This window comes from Rhinoraja longicauda, chromosome 4 (assembly GCF_053455715.1).
Source record: "Rhinoraja longicauda isolate Sanriku21f chromosome 4, sRhiLon1.1, whole genome shotgun sequence".
Lineage (NCBI taxonomy): Eukaryota > Metazoa > Chordata > Chondrichthyes > Rajiformes > Arhynchobatidae > Rhinoraja > Rhinoraja longicauda.
This window is the reverse complement of record NC_135956.1, coordinates 14,323,866-14,348,341: the sequence shown is the minus strand read 5'-3', so window position 1 is coordinate 14,348,341 and position 24,476 is coordinate 14,323,866. Positions and strand designations below refer to the sequence as shown.

The 24,476-nt window shown below is 43.7% G+C and overlaps 1 protein-coding gene across 1 annotated transcript in view; it reads right to left on the bottom strand.

Moving 5' to 3' along the window:
- mmp16a (matrix metallopeptidase 16a (membrane-inserted)) overlaps window positions 1-24,476 on the bottom strand; it is a 182,740-nt gene that overhangs the window by 45,290 nt on the left and 112,974 nt on the right. The window contains exons 5-6 of the mRNA XM_078397236.1: window positions 8,480-8,641; window positions 6,552-6,748 (exon numbers count right to left, since the gene is read on the bottom strand). Coding sequence (XP_078253362.1) covers window positions 6,552-6,748; window positions 8,480-8,641 — 359 coding nt within the window. The remainder of the gene's footprint in view (window positions 1-6,551; window positions 6,749-8,479; window positions 8,642-24,476) is intronic.

Sequence of the window (24,476 nt, the reverse complement as noted above, 5' to 3'; positions counted from 1 at the left end):
CTATTCAAATGCTATCCCAATGAGTTTGCAATCAGATGGGGCTTTCATGAAGACAAAGTTCCAAACCACTTCACAAAGGATCAACCAGAAAAAAAGCATATAGGTGCAAAATGACAGAAGGAGTATTTGAAAAGTTTGAATGAACAGTTAGCTTAGTTTGGTCTATTGTCACGTGTACCGAGGTACAGTGAAAAGCTTTTGTTGAGTGCTATCCAGTCAGCGGAAAGACAAATACGTGATTACAATCAAGCCATTTACAGTGTATAGATACATAGAGTCATAGAATATTACAGTGTGGAAAAAGGCTCTTTGGCCCAATTTGCCCACACTGGCCAACATGTCCCAGCTACACTAGTCCCACCTGCCTGCATTTGGTCCATATCCCTCCATATCTGTCCTATCCATGACAAGGGATAACATTTAATGCAAGATAAAGCCAACTGAGTCCAATCAAGGATAGTCCGAGGGTCACCAATGAGGTGGATAGTAGTTCGGGACTGCTTGATTGGGAAGACAGTTTTAAGAAAATTCTTAAAGGAGTCAGAAGTACAGAGTTGAAGGAGTTTAGCCGTGGACGGTTAGTGTGTGCCTGTGTGTGCCCATCTGCATGTGCGTTTGTTATGAACGGCACAGAGGTTGTTCTGACAGGGTTCGTTCCATTTGCTTTCACTGTAAGCCGATGAGTCCTTCATGTAACTTCCACAGATAAAAAACATGACCGAAAGGCTTGGATAGAGTGGATGTGGAGATGATGCTTCCACGAGTGGGAGAGTCTAGGATTAGAGGTCATAGCCTCAGAATTAAAGGACGTTCTTTTAGGAAGGAGATGAAGAGAAATTTCTTTAGTCAGAGGGTGGTGAACCTGTGGCATTATTTGCCACATAATGTGGAGGCCGTCAGTGGATATTTCTAAGGCAGAGATAGATAGATTCTTGATTAACACTGGTGTCAGAGGTTATGGGGAGAAGGCAGGAGAATGGGGTTAGGAGGGAGAGATAGATCAGCCATGATTGAATGGCGAAGTAGACTTGATGGGCTGAATGGCCTAATTCTGCTCCTATCTCTTATGACCTTATGAGTAGAATAACAGCCCCAGCATTGATAGGTTCAATGTACTGAACCGATTGCTGGGTCCCACAGTGAAGTTGAAGTGAGAATAAATTAATGAAATTATGGTATAATAATAACAATAATCACAATATATCTCTATCCTAGCCTCCCAGTCCCAAATGTAACGATGAATCTTAACTGCATGCGCACCGCCAACAAAGCTAGCCATCTATGATGAGCTTTACCGCTGTCCTGGTTTCCTGTGGGAATGCAGCGCTATCATTTACAGAAGCCTGTGAAACTATTGTAGTGATGACTATTTTTAGAGCGCAGAATTAAACACTATGCTCCCTTTCTCTACTCTTCAAGACGATCAGAAGCAAGATACAAACCGTGCCAACCCTACATCTAACTAAAGGATTTCAGTGTGAAGAGAAAACATTGTTAGCAGTTCCACTGTGATATCAAATAACCTTGGAAAAACAGTTGCAGGAAGGAACTGCAGATGCTGGTTTAAACTAAAGAAAGACACAAAATGCTGGAGCAACTCAGCGGGACGGGCAGCATCTCTGGATAGAAGGAATGGGTGGGGCGATGTTTCAGGTCGAGACCTTTCTTCAGACTGAATTTTCAGAATTGCTCCCGATTCATTGTATCATCCACTGTGAACAGCTTACAATAGTATCTCCGATCTAAAAAAATGTTTAAAACAGTCAGCACGAGAAATTAGACACAAGGAACTCTAGTTTCCCACAATGTCCTTGGATATATCAGATCAAGCCCTGGAGATTTGTCTACCTTCAAACACGACAGTACCTTCAGTACTTCTTCAACAGTCACCCTGACTGCTTTCAAGTTGTGTAGGAAAATAACTGCAGATGCTGATACAAATCGAAGGTAGCACAAAAAACTGGAGTAACTCAGCGGGTCAGGCAGTATCTCAGGAGAGAAGGAATGGGTGACCTTTCGGGTCAAGACCCTTCTTCAGACTGATATCAGGGGAGGGGGCGGGACAAAGAAAGGATGTAGTTGGAGACAAGAAGACAGTGGGAGAACTGGGAAGGGGGAGGGGAAGAGAGGACAGAGGAGCTATCTAAAGTTAGTGAAGCCAATGTTCATACCACTGGGTGTAAGCTGCCCAAGCGAAATATGAAGTGCTGTTCCTCCAATTTGCGGTGGGCCTCACTATGACAATGGAGGAGGCCCATAACTGCTCTCAAGACACTTCCAGTGACTGATCCAGTTTCCTCTGTCCTACAGAGGAGAAATACTCATTGAGGACCTTGCCCATCTCCTGTGGCTCCACACAGAGGTGACCGCTTTGATTCCTGAGAGGTCCCACTCTCTCTCTTTTCCCCCTTATGTATTTATAAACTCTTTTGGGATTGTCCTTAATGCTATCTGCCAGAGCTATCTCCTGGCCCCTTTTTGCCCTTCTGATCTCCTTTCTCGGTTTACTCCTTAGTTCCTGAAACTCCTCCAGGGATGCATTTGATCCCAGCTACCTATACCTGTCCCATGCATCCTTCTTGTTTTTGACTAATGTCTCAATTTCCCTCGTCAGCCAAACTTCCATTCGTTTGCCTGCTTTGCCCTAATGGGGATGTACACATCCTGAGCTTTCTTCAATACACTTTTAAAAACATCCCACTTGGCTGATGTTCCTTTCCCCTCTAATAACCTGCTCCAGTCAACTTGAGCGAGACTTTCTCTCGTACCCTCAAAGATGGCCTTACCCCAGTTGAGCAATTAACCACGTGGACCCTCTCCGTCCCTATCCATAACTATCTTGTTCAGGTGCAACACGTCCCTTTTATGCAGGTCATCCCTGCCCTGGAAGAGATCCCAATGATCCAGAAATCTGAATCCCTGCCCCACGCACCAACTCCTCAGCCACACATTCATTTCCTCTATCTTCCTATTCTTACCTTCACTAGCACGAGGTACTGGAAAGCAATCCTGAGATCACTACCCTGGAGGTCCTGCTTTTCAGTCATCTAACCAATTCCATAAATTCTTGTTGCAGAACCTCCTTCCTCTTCCAACCTATATCATTCGTGCCGACATGTACAATGACCTCCGTCTGCTCCCCCTCACTCTTGAGGATGCCGTGCAGCCGCTCTGAGACGTCCTGGACCCTGGCCCCAGGGAGGCAACACACCATCCTGGAGGAGTCTCGCCTGCTGCCGCAGAATCTCCTGTCCGCACCTCTGACGATGGAATCACCCACCACTATGGCTCAGCCTGAAGTCACTCTTCCCCGTTGAGCCTCGGCACCAGAGTTGGAATCACAGCCCTGCCCACCACTCAATCTTGTCGTGTCATCCTCACCCAAGAGGGTGTACTTCTTTTCAGTAGGTACAGCCACCGGGGTCTCCTCCACTCCATGTTTACTCCCCTTTCTCACAGTCACCCACCATCGTTCTTCCTGTATCCTTGGTATGCCAACCTCACTGTAGGTTTTGTCCAGGAAACTCTCATTTTCCCAGATGGCCCTCAGGTCATCCAACTGCTGCTCCAGTTCCCCAACACGTTTATTCCGGAGCTGCACCTTTTATACTGGCGCTCTTATTGTTAAAATTTCACCTTGCCAAAAAAAAAAGCACTAAACATATGCATCACAATTAATTGGGATTGGAGACAGACACAAAAGGCTGGAGTAACTCAGCGGGTCAGACAGCATCTCTGGAGAAAACGAATAGGTGACGTTTCAGGTCGAGACCCTTCTTCAGTCCAGTCTATCCATATACTCCAGAGATGCTGCCTGAGTTACTCCTGAACTGTGTAGTCTACACAAGATTCCTGCATCTGCAGTTCCTTGTGTCTAATTTCCAGAGCTGACTGTTTTAAACATTTTTTAGGTGGGATATACTACTGTAAGCTGATCACAGCGGATGATACAATGAATAGGGAGTAAGTCTGAAAATGCCTTTCAAGCGGCAGAGTAGCTGCCTGACATCGACAGAGAACCGATATCGGTCCTGCCTCCTGTACGGAGTTTGTACATTCTCCTCGTGATCTGCGTGGGTTTTCTCCAGGCGCTCCGGTTTCCTCCCACACTCCAAAGACGTAAAAGTTTGGCTTTTGAAAATTGTTCCTGGTGTGTAGGATAGTACTAGCGTACGGGGAACGCTGGTCGGCGCGGGCCGAAGGGGCTGTTTCCGTACTGTATCTCTAATTTAAACTAAAGTCCATTAGGGGCTGTATCTTTACAGGTCCCCATCCATTGAAGACCTGATAAAAAATATGCAGCAATATTTTGGCATTTCCCACAGTCTTATCAAAGGAATTATTTATATCAACTCTGTAGGTTATTTCTTCCAACAGCACCAAGTCCAACTCTTTTCTCTTCAAAGTTTCATCTCAAACTACGCAACCTTTGAAATACACTTCAAAGTCATTGAAATGCTTCTGATATCAAAATAGCCCTGTCTTATCCACCTTTTCATCTGTTTACTGTGGATAGACACAAAATGCTGGGGTAACTCAGCGCGACAGGCAGCATCTCTGGAGAGAAGGAATGCATTGCGTTTCGGGTCGAGACCCTTCTTCAGATTGAGAGTCAGGGGAGAGGGAGACCAGAGATACAGAAGGGTACAAAGAGAACGTATGGTGTGAAAAGGACAGTTCAAAGTAGACCACGATCAAGGAAATGTAAAATGGTTCATTGTTGGCTAAGGGGAAGATGCCAACGCGTTAATAAAATTAATCAGGAGGACAGTGAAACTAGTAGGAGACTAGTGTGGGGGAGGAACGGAGAGAGAGGAAAAGCAAGGGTTACTTGAAGTTAGAGAAATCAATATTGATACCGCTGGGTTGAAAGCTGCCCAAGTGTTTATTGTGGACCAGCACATAGTATCAGCAGCCATCATTTTTGCATTCCATTTTATATGTCAGGTCACATCTGCATCAATTGCCTGCCTCTCCTCACATCCACACATATTGGCCAGAATTTTAATACCTCGTGGATAGCAACAAAAAAAACGGGCAATCATTACGAGGGGTGGGTGCTGCAGAAGAAGGGAAACAGGACAGATTGGGTCAGTAATTGGGGCGGCACGGTGGTGTGGTGGTAGAGCTACTGCCTTGCAGCGCCAGAGACCCGGGTTCCATCCTGATTGCGGGTGCTGTCTGTACGTTCTGGAGTTTGTACGTTCTCCCCGTGACTGTGTGGGTTTTCTCCGAGATCTTCGGTTTTCTCTCACACTCCAAAGACATACAGGTTTGTAGGTTAATTGGCTTGGTATGAATGTAAGTTGTCCCTAGTGTGCGTAGGATAGTGTTAATGTGCAGGGATCGCTGGTCGGTGCGGACTCGGTGGGCCGAAGAGCCTGTTTCTGCGCTGTATCTCTAAACTAATCTAAACTAATAAAACAAAATGGTGAAATATTGTGCCTTCATGTTTCTTTTCTTCTTTTGAGCACTGTGGAAGTAACTGGGTTTGTCCAGAAATAAGCAAACCGAGTTCCAATACAGGGGATCTGACATTTTTGATATGAAAGATTGGCCACTGGTGTGAATAATATGCCATTATTTCCGTTGTCATTCTCTGCAAAGTCCTGTGGTCTCTCTGTTACAGCTTAGTCTGCTCAAACATGTATGAATCCTGACTATCCTTTTAAGGCTGGCAAATACCAAACGAAACCCAGCCAGTCCAGTTTCGTTTATTGGCACGTGTACCGAGGGACACTGAAAAGGATTTGTTGCGTGCTATCCAGTCGGCAGAAAGGCAAGTCATGATTACAATTGAGCCATTTACAGTTTATAGATACATGATAAGGGAATAACGTTTAGTGCAAGGTAAAGCCAGCAAAGTCCGAACAAGGATAGTCCGAGGGTCACCAATGAAGTAGTTCAGGACTGCTCTCTGGTTGTGTGAAATATTTCCTGTTTAGAGACACAAAACGCTGGAGTAAACTCAGCGGATCAGGCAGCATCACTGGGGAACAGGAATAGGTGATGTTGCAGGTCAGAACCCTTCTTCAGTCCAGTCTATCCATATCCTCCAGAAATGCCGCCTAGCCCGCTGTTACTCCTGAACTTTGTATTCTACACAAGATTCCAGCATCTGCAGTTTCTTGTGTCTAATTGCTAGTGCTGATTGTTTTAAACATTTGTTTAGGTGGGATATACCACTGTAAGCTGTTCACAATCGATGACACAATGAATTGGGAACAATTCTGAAAATTTGGCATTGCCTTTAAGAGGCTGTGCGGTGGCGCAGTGGTAGAGTCGCTGCCTCACAGCGCCAGAGACCCAGGGACCCTCCTTCAGACCCATAACGTCACCTGTTTCTCTTCTCCAGAGAGGCTGCCTGACCCGTTGAGTTACTCGAGCTTTTTGTGTCTATCTTGGGTGCAAACCAGCACCTGCAGTTCCTCCCTGCAGATTTTAAAATGCCACGCCTCCTGGCACGCTTGACGCAAACATTTTGAGCGGTAATGCTGTGAAATACGCACACGCAGAGTGTCACGCACGTATCCACATTGAAAGCCTCTTACCTTGAAAACAAACATTTCGCCCCGCAGAATAGCCAAGGTGTTGAAGTTTCCATCGCAGATATTGGGTTTATCCCTGGTCGGTGGGCGGGGAGGTCGTGGTAATCTGTTCGGTTTCCGAGGGTCCAAAGGCGGATTGGAGCGATGTGGTGGTACAGTGGGCAGCGGCTTAGTAGGGTGTGGAATCTTGTCTGGCGGACCTGCGCAAAACGGTCGATGGAACTTAATAACATTGAGTAACAACAGTCAATAACCTTTGTGCATGAATGAAGGACACGGTTTTACCATTTGCCACGGGGGACATCAAACTGATATTATTTTCACTCTACCTCTGCACTTAAAATAAACTAAACTAAACTAAACATGCACCTCCGAACATTCAGGGATGGCTTTACATTACCTACATTGGTTTATGTTTATTGCTGTCACTGGCATCGAGGTGCAGTGAAAAGCGTTTGTTGCGTGCTAACCAGTCAGCGGAAAGACAATACATGATTACAACCGAGCCATCCGCACTGTGCTGATATACGATAAAGATTTGTTTTATCTCATAAGGTCATAAGTGATAGGAGTGGAATTAGGCCATTCGTCCCATCAAGTCTACTCCGCCATTCAATCATGGCTGATCTATCTCTCCCTCCTAACCCCATTCTCCTGCCTTCTCTCCATAACCTCTGACACCTTTACTAATCAAGAATCTATCCACAGATTCACCACCTTCTGACTAAAGAAATTTCTCCTCGTCTCCTTCCTAAAAAAACGTCCTTTAATTCTGAGGCAATGACCTCTAGTCCTAGACTGGAAACATCCTCTCCACATCCACTCTATCCCTTTCACTATTCTGTATGTTTCAATGAGGTCCCCCCTCATTCTTCAAAACCTCCAACGAGTGCAGGCCCAGTGCCGACAAACGCTCATCAGAGGTTAACATAGGTTTTGCCTGCTATCCCATTAAATCAGATAATATTACATGTAAATACAAATGAGCCCAACTCAAGTGCAATAGGTAAAAGCAAAGGGAAAGGTACAGAATGCAGAATATAGTTCTCAGTCGCACCCCGGCCACTCCCTTGTCTCCTCTCTCCCATCAGGCATGAGGTACAGAAGTGTGAAAGCACACACTTCCAGATTCAGGGACAGTTTTTTCTCCAGCTTTTATCGGGCAACTAAACCATCCTCCCAACAACTGGAGAACAGTCCTGAGCTACTATCTACCTCATCGGAGACCCTTGGACTATCTTTGATCGGACTTCACTGGACGTTAGCTTGCACTAAATGTCATTCATCATTATTCCCTTTATCATGTTACCGGCACACTGCTGAAGGCTGGTTTGTAATCGTGTATTGGCCTGCTGCTGACTGGTTTGCATGCAACAAAAGTTTTTCACTTTACCTCGGTACAGGTGACAATAAACTAAACTCAACTACACCAAAGCATTGTAGGGCAGCAGCACCAGAGACAACGTTCACTGTTCGCAATGATGCAGATGAAAATTGGATTGTACCCTTGCTTAGGGTAGGACGGTTCAGAAGCCTGATTACAGACGGACAGAAGTTGTTTCTGAGTCTAGTGGTGCGCGCTTTCAAGCTTCTGTTAACGCCACCATCTTTTAAAACTGCCTACTTTTCATTTCATAAGGTCAGAAATGACAGGAGCAGAATTAGGCCATTCGGCCCATCAAGTCTACTGTGCCATTCAATCATGGCTGATCTATCTTTCCCTCTCAACCCCATTCTTCTGCCTTCTCCCCATAACCCCTGACACCCGTACCAATCAAGAATCTGACAATCTCCGCCTTGAAAATATCCATTGACTTGACCTCCACGGCCGTCTGTGGCAATTTCATCATGAACTCCCCTGGACAATGTCAATATTATGTCTGGGTGGCAGAGGTGAATATCTATCTCTATCAGAAAGTACAGCTACAAACCATAAATCTTCTGGATGCCCTGCAAGTCATCTTGCGGAAGCTGGAAATGTTCCGTATCCATATACTGGTAGAATGGAGCCATTATTGCACAGGGATCATTGGAGTGTTCCAAGCCAAGGGCATGGCCAAGCTCGTGAACTGCAACCAGAAATAAATCATTTCCTACGGAAAGAGAAAAAATATAAAAAAAGATCGGAAATGATTGATCCGTCTCATTGTAAAAACAACTCAGTTATTCAACTAAGTTAATACAACAAGAGTTATTCAATAGAAGATAGACACAAAATGCTGGAGTAACTCAGTGGGACAGGCAGCATCTCTGGAGAGAAGGAATGGGTGGCAATTTGGACTGAAGAAGGGTCAAGACCCGAATCGTCACCCATTCCTTCTCTCCGGAGATGCTGCCTGTCCCGCTATGTTACTCCAGCATTTTGTGTCTACCTTCGATTTAAATCAGCAGTTCTTTCCTAAAAAGTTATTCAATGATAACAATGGTTAATATATGATATTAAATGATAAAATATTATTACAATATCCTATAGGAAACAATAATGTAGTTTAAGTTAAAAGGAATAACCAGAAGGAATAAGTTAGGATTAATCCTTCACGAGGACCCACATACGCAGGAGGATTCTTTTTTATTATCTATGCTTATAGATTTAATTATGATTCAAATACTGTAGTCATAATATTAGCAGCAATACATGAGTTCCTGTGAAGAAAATCTTTTCAAATCTTCCTCCATGATTGAACCATCTGTTAAAAGTAACAGCAAAGTAACAGCGTGGAAGCTCATCTGCAGAAGATATTAACAAATATGTACCAACCATTCAAACCACATCTAACCTTTTAAGCACCATATAGCCATGAGGGGTGGCACGGTGGTGCAGTGGAAGAGGTGCTGCCTTACAGCGCCAGAGACCCAGGTTTGAACCTGACTATGGGTGCTGTCTGTATGGAGTTTGTACATTCTTCCTGTGACCGCGTGGGTTTTGCCCAGGGTACTCCGGTTTCCTCCCACACTCCAAAGACGTACAGGTTTGTGGGATAATTGGCTTCAGTAGAAATTGTAAATTGTCACTAGTGCATCGGATAGGGTTAGTGTACGGGGTGATCGCTGGTAGGCGTGGACTCGGTGGGCCTTAGAGTCGGCCTGAAGAAGGGTCTCGACCTGAAACGTCACTCATTCCTTCTCTCCAGAGATGCTGCCTGTCCCGCTGAGTTACTCCAGCTTTTTGTGTCTATCTTCGGGCCTGTTTCCTTGCTGTATCTCCTAAAGTCTAAAGTCTAAATATAAATAATACTTCACAATAATTTATAATTTGATTACCTATCACATTGATGAATTTCCCCAGAGACACAAGGAACTGCAGAAGATGGAGCCTTGCATAGAACATAAAGTGCTGGGGTAACTCAGCGGGTCAGGCAACATCTCTGGAGGACATGGATAGGTGACATTTAGGGTCAGGATCTTTCTTCAGACTCTTTCTCCACATGTATCTTCTTTAAATTTGCAATGTGATGATTGTAAAAATCTATTCTTTTATAACCAAAAAAACAGTATATTAAACATGATTACAACACATTTGTTTGTTTATGTGAACCTTGAATTCTGCAAGATGCTGTTTATGTTCATAAGGGATAAAAGAAGAATTAGGCCATTCGGCCCATCAAGTCTTCTCCGCCATTCAATCATAGCTGATCTGTCTCTCCCTCTCACCCCCATTCTCCTGCCTCCTCCCCATAACCCCTGACACACGTACTAATCAAGAATCTTTCCAGAAATACTAGGGGACCGAGGATCTAGTGAGAGGGAGGAGCTGAAAGGGAATTCACATTAGTCAGGAAATGGTATTAGGTAAACTGTTGGGACTGAAAGCAGATAAATCCCCAGGGCCTGATGGTCTGCATCCCAGAGTACTTAAGGAGGTGGTTCTAGAAATTGTGGATGCATTGGTGATCATTTTCCAATGTTCTCTCAACTCTGGATCTGTTCCTGTGAACTGGGGGGTAGCCAATGTAACTCCACTTTTTAAGAAAGGAGGGAGAGAGAAAATGGGGAATTACAGACCAGTTAACCAAGAGAGAGCTGGATAGAGCTCTTAAGGATAGCGGAGTGAGGGGGTATGGGGAGAAGGCAGGAACGGGGTACTGATTGATAGTGATCAGCCATGATCGCATTGAATGGCGGTGCTGGCTCGAAGGGCTGAATGGCCTACTCCTGCACCTATTGTCTATTGTCTATTGTCTACATCGGTAATGGGGAAGATGCTGGAGTCGATTATTAAAGATGTTATAGCAGCACGTTTGGAAAGCAGTGACAGGATCGGTCAAAGTCGGCATGGATTTATGGAGGGGAAATCATGCTTGACTAATCTTCTGGAATTTTTTGAGGATGTAACAAGTAGAATGGATAAGGAAGAGCCAATGGATGTGGTGTATCTGGACTTTCAAAAAGCCTTTGACAAGGTCCCACACAAGAGATTAGTGCAAAATTACACATGGTGTTGGGGGTAGGGTATTGACATGGATAGAGAACTGGTTGGCGGACAGGAAGCAAAGAGTAGGAATTAACGGGTCCTTTTCAGAATGACAGGCAGTGACTAGTGGGGTGCCGCAAGGCTCGGTGCTGGGGCCCCAGTTATTTACAATATATATTAACGATTTAGACGAGGGAATTAAATGTGAGATCTCCACGTTTGCGGACGACACAAAGCTGGGGTGGCAGTGTGAGCTGTGATGAGGATGCTATGAGGTTCCAGGGTGACTTGGATAGGTTGGGTGAGTGGGCAGATGCATGGCAGATGTAGTATAATGTGGATAAATATATCCACTTTGGTGGCAAGAACAAAGGCAGATTATTATCTGAATGGTGTCAGATTAAGAAAAGGGGAGGTGCAAAGAGACCTGGGTGTGCTTGTACATCAGTCACTGAAAGTAAGCATGCAGGTACCGCAGGCAGTGAAGAAATCCAATGGCATGTTGGCCTTCATTGCGAGAGGATTTGAATTTAGGAGCAAGGAGGTCCTACTGCAGTTGTACAGGGCCCTGGTAAGACCGCAATACCGCATCTGGAGTATTGTGTGCAGTTTTGGTCACCTAATTTAAGGAAGCACATTATTGTTATTGAGGGAGTGCAGCGTAGGTTTACCAGGTTAATTCCTGGGAAGGCGGGACTGACATATGATGAAATAATGAGTCAACTGGACTTGTATTCCCTGGAATTTACGATGAGAGGGGATCTTATCGGAACGTATAAAATTCTGAAAGGATTATACAGGATAGATGCTGGAAAAATGTTCTCGATGTTGGGGGAGTCCAAAACTAGGACATCACAGTTTAAGAATAAGGGGTCGGCCATTTAGGACTGAGATGAGGAAAATCTTTTTCACCCATAGAGTTGTGAATCTGTGGAATTCTCTGCCACAGAAGGCAGTGGAGGCCAATTCACTGGATGTTTTTAAGAGAGAGTTAGATTTAGCTCTTCGGGCTAAAGGAATCAAGGGATATGGGGAAAAAGCAGGAAAGGGATGATCAGCCATGATCATATTGAATGGCGATGCTGGCTCGAAGGGCCGAATGGCCTACTCCTGCACCTATTTTTTTACGTTTCTATCCCTGCCTTAAAATATTCATCGACGGCCTCCACAGCCTTCTGGGGCAATGAATTCCACAGATTCACCACCCTCTGACTAAAGAAATCCTTCCTCATCTCCTCCCTAAAGGAACGTCCTTCTATTCTGAGGCTATGACCTCTTCTCTGAGACTCTCCTACCGGTGGAAACATCCTCTCCATATCCACTGTATCCAGGCCTTTCACTATTCGGTAAGTTTCAATTACATCCCCCTCGTCCTTCTAAACTCCAGCAAGTGGAGCCCCAGTGCCTGCAGACGCTCATCAAAAACAGTTTTTCCCCATAAAGAAGGATACCATTACATTCAAAGGTCTTTATTCCAAGATCAGGTTTGCTTTGGATATATATTCAGGACTTATTAGAGTAAACGACTCAGATATGTGGTCTTTGTGCCTTAATTTAAATAGAAATTGATTCCCACTTCTCTATGCCAAACTGGAGCCGTATTGTGCCCTGAGGCGCGATGAAGACAAAGACGTACAGATTTGTAGGTTAATTGGCTTGGGTTTGTATACTTGGTCTAAGTGTAAATTGATCCTGGTGTGTGTAGGCTTGTGTTAGTGTGCGGGGATCGCTGGTCGGCGTGGACTCGGTGGGCCGAAGGGCCTATTTCCACGCTGTATCTCTAAACTAAACTAAACAGTTGGAACAGGTTTTTGTGTCTTTTGCATGCACTGTGCCTCAGCCTCCTTAGCGAAATGAGGTTTGATACAGATCGTTGAGCTGCTCTATATTGTAGAGAGTAAGCATCAGGGGTAACAGTAGTGTAGGAAAATAACTGCAGATGCTGGTTCAAATCGAAGGTAGACACAAAATGCTGAGTTACTCCAGCATTTTGTGTCTACCTGGGGTAACAGTAGTGATCAGACTCATTTTCAATGAAAAACACAAAATAACCAACCGAACGTTTAATATTGTGCAAGCAAAGTGCACTCTACACGTTTAAACGTTGCACCAAAACACAAGGTGGTTGGCATGTTAAATTATTGATTTGTCTAGCTGTTTAAATTCCGTTTTGGAGAAATGGAATAGGTGAGCTTTGGGGTCAAGACCCTTCATCAGCAGTCTGATAAAGGTACTCGACCTAAAACGTCACAAATTCCTTTTCTCCAGAGATGCTGCCTGATCCGCTGAGTTACTCCACCATTTTGCATCTATCTTCAGTGTAAACCAGCCTCTGCAGTTCCTTCCTGCATAAATTGAGTTTTAGTCTATTGCTAACCCTGTTTCCATTGACCAGGCTGGTTTATAAGGAAATTAAGGTAAAAAAATAATTCCATTACACAAATGATGTATTCCAAAGGATTCATAAAATGTTTAGTTTAGTTTAGAGATACAGTGCAGAAACAGGCCCTTCGGCCCACCGAGTCTGCACCAACCAGCGATCCCCACATATTAACGCTACCCTACACACACTAGGGACATTTTAACATTTATATATTTTTACAGATGCCAGTTAACCTACAAACCTGTACGTCTTTGGAGTGTGGGAGGAAACTGAAGATCTTGGAGAAACCCCACACAGGTCACGGAGAGAACGTACAAACTCCGTACAGACAAGTACCCGTAGTCTGGATCAAACTTGGATCTCCGGCTCTGTAAGGCAGCAGCTCTAACACCACGCCACCATGCTGCCCACGTATCTAAATCTAAAATGCATCTCAATATGACCTTATCCAAGAACAAGGAAGCGAGACCATCAAGATGACCTTCTTTAAGGAGAAGGCAGCTTCTTCCAGAATAGAAATTTAATGGAAATAACCAAACATAATTTCATTATTTCCAATATACACTGACCCTGATTTAAAAGTGCATTTTTACTATCTGCCATCAATCATATATCTTGGAAGATTTTTAGGTGTATAATACTAACAGCACTAACACCGTACTAACTCCATTTGGTGAAATTTCAAACTGGCTGGCCATCTCATTTTGTCCCAACAGGCAAACAGTTAACAATTCAAAGATTCAGATCACAATATTAAAGATTCTCCTTGTAAAAGATGGAGGAGAGTTTCATTTACTAAAATGCTTGGGCTTCGAGTTCTACCTGTTGACTCTGCAGCTTCACCTAGTCGGCATTTCTTTGCTTTGCAACAATAGTCAAGAGTGTTTTATTGTCATATGTTCCAGAGAGAACAATGAAATCCTTACTTGCAGCAGCACAACAGAATATGTAAACATAGTAACCTGTAAACAATATGATGAACGAGAAAAAAAAAGTTCAGTGTGTGTATGTACATAAATGTAAACTGGGTGCTCGTTTTGCTGACTACCTTCACTCAGTCTGCCTGGCCCTGATCTCCCGGGTGCCAAACACTTTAATTCCCCCTCCCATTCCCACGCTGACCTTTCTGTCCTGGGCCTCCTCCATTGTCAGAGAGAGGCCAAATGCAAAGTGGAGGAACAGGACCTCATATTTCGCTTGGGCAGCTTACACCCCAGCGGTATGAAAATTGATTTCTCTAACTTCAAGTAACCCTTGCATCCCCTCTCTCTCCATCCCTCTCCCACCCAAGTCGTACTAAGTTCAGAATTGTCTTGTTGAGTCTCATTGTCTGTAACTTGTTTTCACCTAGCCCACAGCTAACAATGGCCTGTTTCCTTTATCTTCCTTACCTTTTTGCATTTCTTTCATTCATTTGTTCTACTAGTTTGTCTCTCTATACTCACCATCTATATCTCTCGTTTCCCTTTCCCCTGACTCTCAGTCTGAATGCACACCTCCAGAGTCAGGGCCAGTTTCTTCTCAGCTATTATCAGGTTGTTCAGATATATGTTCAGATATTACCTGCATCTGAACAAGGTGGACAACTTGATTGTAATTCATGTATAGTCTTTCTGCTGACTGGCAGCATGCAACAAAAAAAGCTTTTCACTGTACCTTGACACACGTGACAATACACTAAACTAAAACTAAAATATTATTTCCAATGTGCACCAACCCTGATTTCTTAGAAAAAGAGTATTGATTTTTACTTGAAAAATCAAAAAAGCCGCAGATGCTGGAAAATCTAAAATACAAATGGAAAATGCAAATACCCAGCAGGTCAGGTTGCATCTGTGGGGAATATACTGAATACTTTTGTAAACGGAGCGACTCTTTGCATACTCGTGTATTCTCACTGGACCATTACCAAGAATTTCCAATGCTTTTGATTTGTTTAGTTTAGTTTAGTTTAGAGATACAGCACGGAAACAGGCACTTCGGCCCATCGAGTCCGCGCTGACCAGCGATCCCCACACATTAACACTATCCTACACAAACCAGGGACAATTTCAAATTATACTAAGCCAATTAGTCTACAAACGTATGTCTTTGGAGTGTGGGAGGAAACCGGAGCTCCCGGAGAAAACCCACGCAGGTCACGGCTGAAGAACGTACAAACTCCGTACAGACAGCACCCGTAGTCAGGATCAAACCCGGGTCTCTGACGCTGTAAGGCAGCAACTCTACCGCTGCACCACCTTGTTAAGAATGTGGTCATTGCAGTGTGGAAGAGTTATAGCCACTACTTATTAAAAAAACTGAGTGCATTGATTTTATTATTCCATTACTTACAATAAACAATTACACAATCCAAAGCCCGCCATATTAACACCATATCCATTACAAAGGGAAGCATGGATGTATGAACAATTCAAGACTTCCTAGGGGATTATGTGACAGAAACTCACAATCAGATCACTCATTTGTAGCTCTTGCCTGATACATATTGGAAAATAAAAAGCCAGAGTTGTAACAGGGTAAAAAAAATCAGTGTGCAGAAACAGTTGGGAGTTGTGTTGAGTTATTTGATTACTGGTATCATCCTTGATGGGCCTAGAGGAACTTTGTGCATTTCTGCATGCTATGGAAATTATATTCTTACCATTCTTCAGAGAAAAGGAATAGGTGAAATTCCGTCCCGAGATCTTTCTCGACCTGAAACGTCATCTATTCCTTCTCTCCAGAGATGCTGCCTGTCCCGCTGAGTTACTCCAGCATTTTGTGTCTATCTTCGGTTTAAACCAGCATCTGCAGTTCCTTCCTTCACTAACTATTCTTTAGTTTAGTTTCAGACTCTAACTGGAGATACTCAGTGGGTCGAGCAGTATCTGTATGTGTGTGTGTGTGTGTGTGTGTGTGGGGGGAGGGGTGAGGTGGTGATTAACATGACATACTGAGAACAATCATGGGATAGTGACCGATGGCAAGATTAAAATAATTTTTATTGGAGATTCTTCAGCAGCAGGACATTTTGATTATGCTTCTCATCTACAAGCAATGCTGTAACAGTATATTACAATATTATCCCAGGGGTGGTCAACTAAGGTGATATATTTGATGATTCTGACCTCAGGGGACTCAAGCTCTTAGTCATACAGTCATACAGTCATACAGTGCGGAAACAAACCCTTTGGCCCAACTCGTCCTTGCCGACCAAGCTAGTCCCTTTTGCCCCCGTTTGGCCCATATCACTCTAAACCTGTTCTACCTATGTACCAGTCCATAGTTAAATGCTGTTATAATATGTCTCAACTACCTCTTCTGGCCGAACGTTCCATATATCCACTACCCTCTGAGTGAAAAGGTTGCCCCTCTCGCCTTAAGCCTATGTCTATAGTCTAATTTTTTTAGTTTAGAGATACAGCGCAGAAACAGGCCCTTCGGCCCACCGAGTCCACACCGACCAGCGATCCCCGCATATCAGCACTATCCTACACACACTGGGGACAATTTACATTTATACCAGAGCTCGCGGCGAAAACCGAGGCAGGTCACCAGGGAGAATGTACAAACTCCGTACAGACAGCACCCCTAGTCAGGATCGAACCTGGGTCTCTGGCGCTGTAAGGCAGCAACTCTACCGCTGCGGCACCAGGCTGCCCCGATGTCTTCTGGTACTTGTTCAGCCCGCCTCTTGTGTGTCAACATCACTGGTATTTGCCACTCATGTAATGGCAGTTTCTCTCTTTAAGTCATAAGATCATTAGTGATAGTAGAATCAGCCCATTTGGCCCATCAAGTCTACTCTGCCATTCAATCATGGCTGATATATCTCTCCCTCCTAAGCCCATTCTCCTGCATTCTACCCATAACCTCTGACACCAGTAGTCTTTGCAGGCTTTGCAGTCTACACAGTCGTTCAGTAATGATTAATTGGATATATTTGAAGTAGCAATGCTTCCAAGGCTTTGGAAATGTCGGTGTAATAATCTAAGGGGATCCAAGCCAGGATCATGTGTTGGATTTGTCCCAAAATTACTTGTTTTAAGATTTTTGTATAATATTTATTTCATGGACAATGAGCTGGTAGAGCCAGCACTGGAGATCCGAGAGAAACACAAAAAGCTGGTGCAACTCGGCGGGACAGGCAGCATCTCTAGAGAGAAGGAATGGGTGATGTTTCGGGTCGAGACCCTTCTTCAGGCTGATCAGCTGGAGATCTGAGTTTGATTCTGACCTCGGGTGCTGTTTGCGTGGAGTTTGCACTTTGTTCCTGTGACCACATGTGTTCCCTCTGGGTGCCTTCAGCCCATCGAGTCCACGTTACCCTGCGATCAACCGCACACTAGTTCTATCCTACACACTAGGAACAATTCAGCACAGACAGTACCCATAGTCAGGATGGAACCCGGGTCTCTGGTACAGTAAGGCAGCAACTCTACCTCTGTGTCATTGTGTCTCCCTGTATGGGTGCTGCATTTAATGGCACAGCAGACCAATGCAACCTGTTGCCACACCACACATACAAATGTTGACACGGCTTTTCTATGGTCAGCAAAGTCATGGTTTTTTGATTGAAAGATACATTGTGGGGGTCCCTGGTGGTGAGCCACGCGTGGTGCGAACCCTCGGCTCGGGGGGGTGGGGTCACGGAACTTGGAATGGGGAGGAGTGTCGGTGGGTAGTGGAGTTCCAGCGGGAGTTGAACTGGTTGGGGGTTTGGGGAGCTGTTGGTGCTTGAGGGATAAAGAAAACTTCACTTGACACATGGCCCGCTTCATTGGCTTTGCTTGACACTCGTGTCCCGCCTCCACATCATAGAAACAGTCCCTTTTGCTCACCGTCCACAATAACCGCCGATCACCCATGTTCTGTGTTATCATATTTTCTCAATCACTCCCTGCACACTCGGGGCAATTTACAGAGGCCAATCAACCCACAAACCTGCACGTCTTTGGGTTGGAGGATGAAATTGTAGCCCCCGGAGAAAACACACACGGTCGCAGGGAGAACATGCAAACTCCACACAGACAGTACCGGATGTCAGGATCAAACCCGGGTCTCTGGCACTGTGAGTATTAAAGGAAAAAGCCACAAATACATCTCTGGTCCTTACATCCAAAGCAGGAGGAAGAAACCTTGTGGAAGATTTCCTCTTTTAATCGACATCCAGTTCAATTCAGTTTCGTTTATTGTCACGTGTGCCAAGGTACAGTGAAAAGCTTTAGCTGCGTGCCAGCGGAAAGACAACACATGATGACAATCGAGCCATTCACAGAGTACAGATACATGATAAGGGAATAACGTTTAGTGCAAGGCAAAGCCAGTCAGGTCCAATCAGAGATAGTCCAAAGGTAGTTCAGGACCGCTCTCTGGTTGCGGTAGGATGGTTCAGTTGCCTGAACAATCCAATAACCTTGCAGCAGCATGACTAACCACGAATGCCTTGAGACCAGCACGGTAGAGCTGCTGCCTTACAGCGCCAGAGACCCGGGTTCGATCCTTACTACAGGTGCTTGTCGGTACGGAGTTTGTACATTCTCTCCGTGACCTGCGTAGGGTTTCACCAAGATCTTTGGTTTCCTCGCACACTCCAAAGACGTACAGGTCTGTAAGCTGATCGCCTTGATGTAAATGTTAAAATTGTCCCTTGTGTGTGTAGGACGGTGTTAACGTGCAGGGATCACCAGTCGGTGCGGACTCGGTGGGCTGAAGGACCTGTTTCCGTGCATGTATCTCTACACTAAACTAAAGCAGAATGAGTGTAAGGCTCTATCAAACTAAATAATAGAGTCCCACATATTCAAGTAGGCTTCTGATACACACGCTGAGAAATGAAGAACAGGATGGTCTGCTGACTCATTGAAGAGACACAGCGCCTGTGATGAAAACCAAGGCATGAGTCATTACCTTCAGGACGAAAGAGTGAAAATTGGAAAATAAAATCAGGGATACGCATGAATGACCATGAACTACTTGGTGAACCATTATGCGCTTTTACGTAGAATTGTCCAGGATGTTGCTATTAATATTTATGAAGTAACTCGCAAGATGAACTACATCCTATTCAGATAGTTATCCGATCCTGTTTTTTTCTTCTGTAGATGTACGCACAAACCTTCATGCCCCTCTAACCACAAAAGATGCACGCAGTATGGCTGAACAAATTCATGCTGCCGCCTTTGAATGCCGGAGGCAAACAAGCCTACAAATGTCAGAGGGTATGCACAAAATACTGGAGTAACTCAGTCGGACTGGTCTCGACCCGAAACTTCATCCATTTCTTCTCTCAAGAGATGCTGTCTGTCCTGCTGAGTTAGTTACTCCAGCATTTTGTGTCTATCTTCGGTTCAAACTTGCATCTGCAGTTCCCTCCGACAAATAAAAATGTCAGAGTTCCAGCAGCAACTCAAACCGATGACTCACATGCAGGAAAATAAAAGGCTACTCAGACTTGAACACTGGGTCGGGACATAACCTAACAGAGCAACACAATAACGACCATTAAAAGAATGTCAAGATCCTGACAATATCTGAAATTGCACAAATGTGATTTGGTTCTCTGCATAAAAATACCCAGAAGCAAAGTGATGCACTTTTAGATTTTGCCCAATTTTATTAGAGCAAAAGATATTGACTGGATTTAGTCTTTAATTTGTTTGTCTGTTGTGGGGATTTAAATCTGGCCAGACAGAAGTCTGCTGTAGTGTCTCCTAAAGGTTTGGTACCAGGACCCATATATATATATATATGTGTGTGTGTGTGTGTGTGTATATATATATGTGTTTGTGTGTGTGTGTGTGTGTGTGTGTGTTTGTGTGTATTTGTGTGTTTTATATATATATATTTGTGTTTTTTATATGTGTATATGTTTTATATATATGTGTTATAAATATACTGTATGCATATGTATATGTGTGTGTTTTATATATATATATATATATACATTTTATATATGTCATATTTTATATATGTGTTTTATATATATATATATATTTGTGTGTGTGTGTGTGTTTTATATATATATAAGTTTTATAAGTGTGTGTGTGTGTGTGTGTGTGTGTGTGTGTGTGTGTGTGTGTGTGTGTGTGTGTGTGTGTGTGTGTGTGTGTGTGTGTGTGTGTGTGTGTGTGTGTGTGTGTAGGACGGAACTGCAGATGCTGGTTTACGCCGAAAAGTGACACAAAATGCTGGAGTAACTCAGCGGCACAGTATCTCTGGAGAGAAGGAATGGAATGGTATGTATATATATGTGTATATATATATATATACACATATGTGTATGTATATATACACACAAACATATATATTTGATGTGGACCTATGTGTAGGAAGTAAAGTTACAACTACTATAAAACTGGAGTAACTGTAATGGCAATGTAATGAGCAGCATTGTAGGAGACTTCAGGAAGACAATGGTTCATAATGTATAACCTGTGGGATTGTTTCAACTAACCCAGGACACTGAGCAATGAATGGCTTGTGATCTCCACTCCCCTGCCTCTGGGCAACAAGGGCCAGTCTTGAAGACGAAAATTAGAACAACTTAAAAATAAATAAATAAGAACAAACATCAAAAAATTGTTGCTTCTTGCAGGGGGCAAACAAGTTGTCAGAGAGTGTGCAAACGTTTCGTAAGCCAAGTCTCCTCACATTTCTGTCAATTGGGATTCTCCTAGCAAGCATCCACCCCTGTTGCTTTTGAATCTGGTTTTCAGAAGTGATTAGTTTCTGGACTAGATGCTGTCAACCTGATCCGATGTAATTTCTTTGCTTGGTACTGGGATGGAGGCTTGAGTTTACTTGCATTTGTTGCTCTCGTGAATCAAAGATTAATCCTGAGGGTAAACCCTGGCAGATCACATTTGACAATTTCCTTTTTTATTTAGAAACAAGGAACTGCAGATGCTTGATTACAAGAAAAATCACAAAGTGCCGGAGTAACTCAGTGGGTTACATAGAGACTATTTTACCCAGAGTAGGGAAATCAAGAACCACAGCACATGTTCATAAGTGATAGGAGCAGAATTTGGCCATTCGGCCCATCAAGATTACTCCGCCATTCAATCATGGCTGATCTTTCTTTCCCTCTCAACCTCATTCACCTGCCTTCTCCCCATAAACCCTGACACCGACTGGTACCAATCAAGAATATATCAATCATTGCCATAAAAATATCCTGTGGCAATGAATTCCACAGATTCGCCATTCGCTAACTAAAGAAATTCCTCCTCGTCTCCTTCCTAAAAGTATGTTCTTAAACAAAGGTTTATGGTGAGAGAGGAAAGATTTAACAGAAACCTGAGGAGCAAATTTTTCACACAATGGGTGGTGGGTATATAGAACGAGCTGCCAGAGGAGGTAGTTGAGGCAGGTAGTTTCACAACATTGAAAAGACATTTCGACAGGTACATGAAAGATATGGGCTGAACGCAGGCAGGTGGGACTAGCGCAGGCAGGTGGGACTAGTGTAGATGGGACATGTTGGGCTGAAGAGCCTGTTTCCATGCAGTATGAACAGAATAATATGCTCAACTTCAATAAGCTTTGGACATTCAGAAAGTTGTTAAAAAAAAGATTATTAAGTAGAATTGGAATGTGCAACACCATGGGGTTATAGCGATATGGATTGAAGTTTAATTTATACACAGAAAACAAGAAGTAGGGATAAATGTGTGGCTTTCAAGTTTGGAAGATCTGACCAGTGGAGCTCTGTAGAGATCGATGCTGGGATTCCAGCTGCTTATAATCTACATCAATGGCTTGGATGAAGGGATTAAGTATAATAAATCCAGTTTGCTGATGGTTCAAATGGAGAATATCGACTTAATATAACAGATTAGCTACTCAGGACAGATGGGAAGAGAGGTTCTCATGCAGAGGGCATTGAATACTGAGTTGGAAGGAACTGGAACATCATACCTCGCAAGTGTGTTGAGATTAAACTCCAGAGTGATTAGATTCCATTGTTTTGAAAGATACAGTTACATGGATAGGCCATTCGGCCCATCAAGTCTACTCCGCCATTCAATCATGGCTGATCTATCTCCCCCTCAATATCATTCTCCTGCCTTCTCCCCACAATCCCTGACACCTTTACTAATCAGGAATCTGTCAATCTCCTTAAAGTTACCATTGACTTGGCCTCCACACCCATCTGTGGTATTGAATTCCACGGATTTACCACCCTCTGACTGAAGAAATTCCTCCTCATCTTCTTTCTGAAGGTATATCCTTTTATTCTGAGCTCTCTGGACCTAGACTGTCCCACTAGGAGAACCATCCTCTCCACATCTACCCTGTCCAGGCCTCTCACTACTCACCCTTTCACTATTCACTACGTTTCAATGAGGTCCCCCATCATCCTTCTAAACTCCAGTGAGTACAGGCCCAGTGCCTTCAAATGTTCATCATACATGAACCTATCATCTCTGGGATCATTCTCGTAAACCTCCTGTGGACCCTCTCCAATGCGTGCACATCCTTCCTCAGACATGGGGCCCAAAACCGCTCACAATAGAATAGAATAGATTAGAATGCCTTTATTGTCATTGTACAGCAGTACAACGAAATTGAAAGTGCTACATCTGAAACAGTGCGACAGTGCAAATCTTTCAAAAACAATCGCACAAACATAGGAACCAACACAATAAGTACCAATATCAATAAAAACCAATAAAAACTAATAAATAATGAATGAGTTTTGCACCTAAGATGCTGTATATATTTTAAAAAGTGCAAAGAAAGTGAAAGTTACATCAAGTCAAGTATTTCCATTCACAGTTCTTATGGCCCAGGGAACGAAACTGTTTTTAAGTCGGTTTGTTCTGGTCCTTAGGTTCCTGTAGCGCCTCCCAGAGGGCAGGAGAGCAAACAGTTCATATCCTGGGCGTGTGCTGTCCTTCATTATATTTCTGGCCCTGTTTAGACAACGCGAGCTGGAGATGTCCTCCAGAGAATGTCCTCCAGACAATGCTCCAAATGTGATCTGACCAGTGCTTTATAGAGCCTCAGCATTACATCCCTGTTATGAATGATATGGGGCAAACATAGACAGGTGGGACTAGTGTAGTCCTGGGTGTCAGGGATTATGGGGAGAAGGTCATAAGAGATAGGAGTAGCGTGAGGCCATTTGGCCCGTCACATCTGCTCCGTTATTCAATCATGGTTGATCTATCTATCCCTTCTAACCCCATTCTCCTGCCTTCTCCACATAACCTCTAACACCTGTACTAATCAAGAATCTATCTATCTCTGCCTTAATAATATCCATTGACTTGGCCTCCACAGCCTTCTGTGGCAAAGAATTCCACAGATTCACCATCCTCTGACTAACAAAATTTCTCTCCATCTCCTTCCCAAAAGAACGTCCTTTAATTTTGAGGCTATGACCTCTGGTCCTAGACTCTCCCACTAGTGGAAACATCCTCTCTATCAAAGCTTTTCACTATTCTGTATGTTTCAATGATGCCCCCCCTCATTTTTCTAAACTCCAGTGCGTACAGGCACAGTGCCGACAAACACTCATTGTCGGTTTACTGACTCATCCCTGGCAGGAGAATGGGGCTAGGAGGGAGAGATAGATCAGCCATGATTGAATGGTGGAGTAGACTTGATGGGCCAAATGGCCAAATTCTACTCCTATCACATATGATCTTAGATGGGGCATATTGATTGGTGTGGACAAGTTGGGCTGAAGATGCCTGTTGCCATGCTGTCTGACTCTTATGACTCAATAATAGGACAAACAATTGAAGATAATGTGTTTGCCATGTTATGGTGATGGAACTGAGGAATGGGACTGCAATTCACAACACATTCAAACCAGCAGCATAGGCAGGTGAAACATAATGGGCCTCTTCTGTTTTGTGAGATTCAGTAATTACCCAAATTATACGTTTGAAAAGTAACATAATGGAAAAAAAAGAAAGCACTGAGTATTGTTCATAACTACAGTGTAATATCATTGCTATTTGTTAACTCTGACTCAAAAAAACAAATGTTTCTCCAGACTACTTAAATCCCATATTATTTCTTAACTCCTTCCTGGTAAACCTGGTTCAATAAATTTAAAGTCGATTGAATTCATTTAAGAACAGTCCGTCCACTAAGTGTGTTGTGTTTAGTTTAGTTTAATTTAGAGATACAGCGT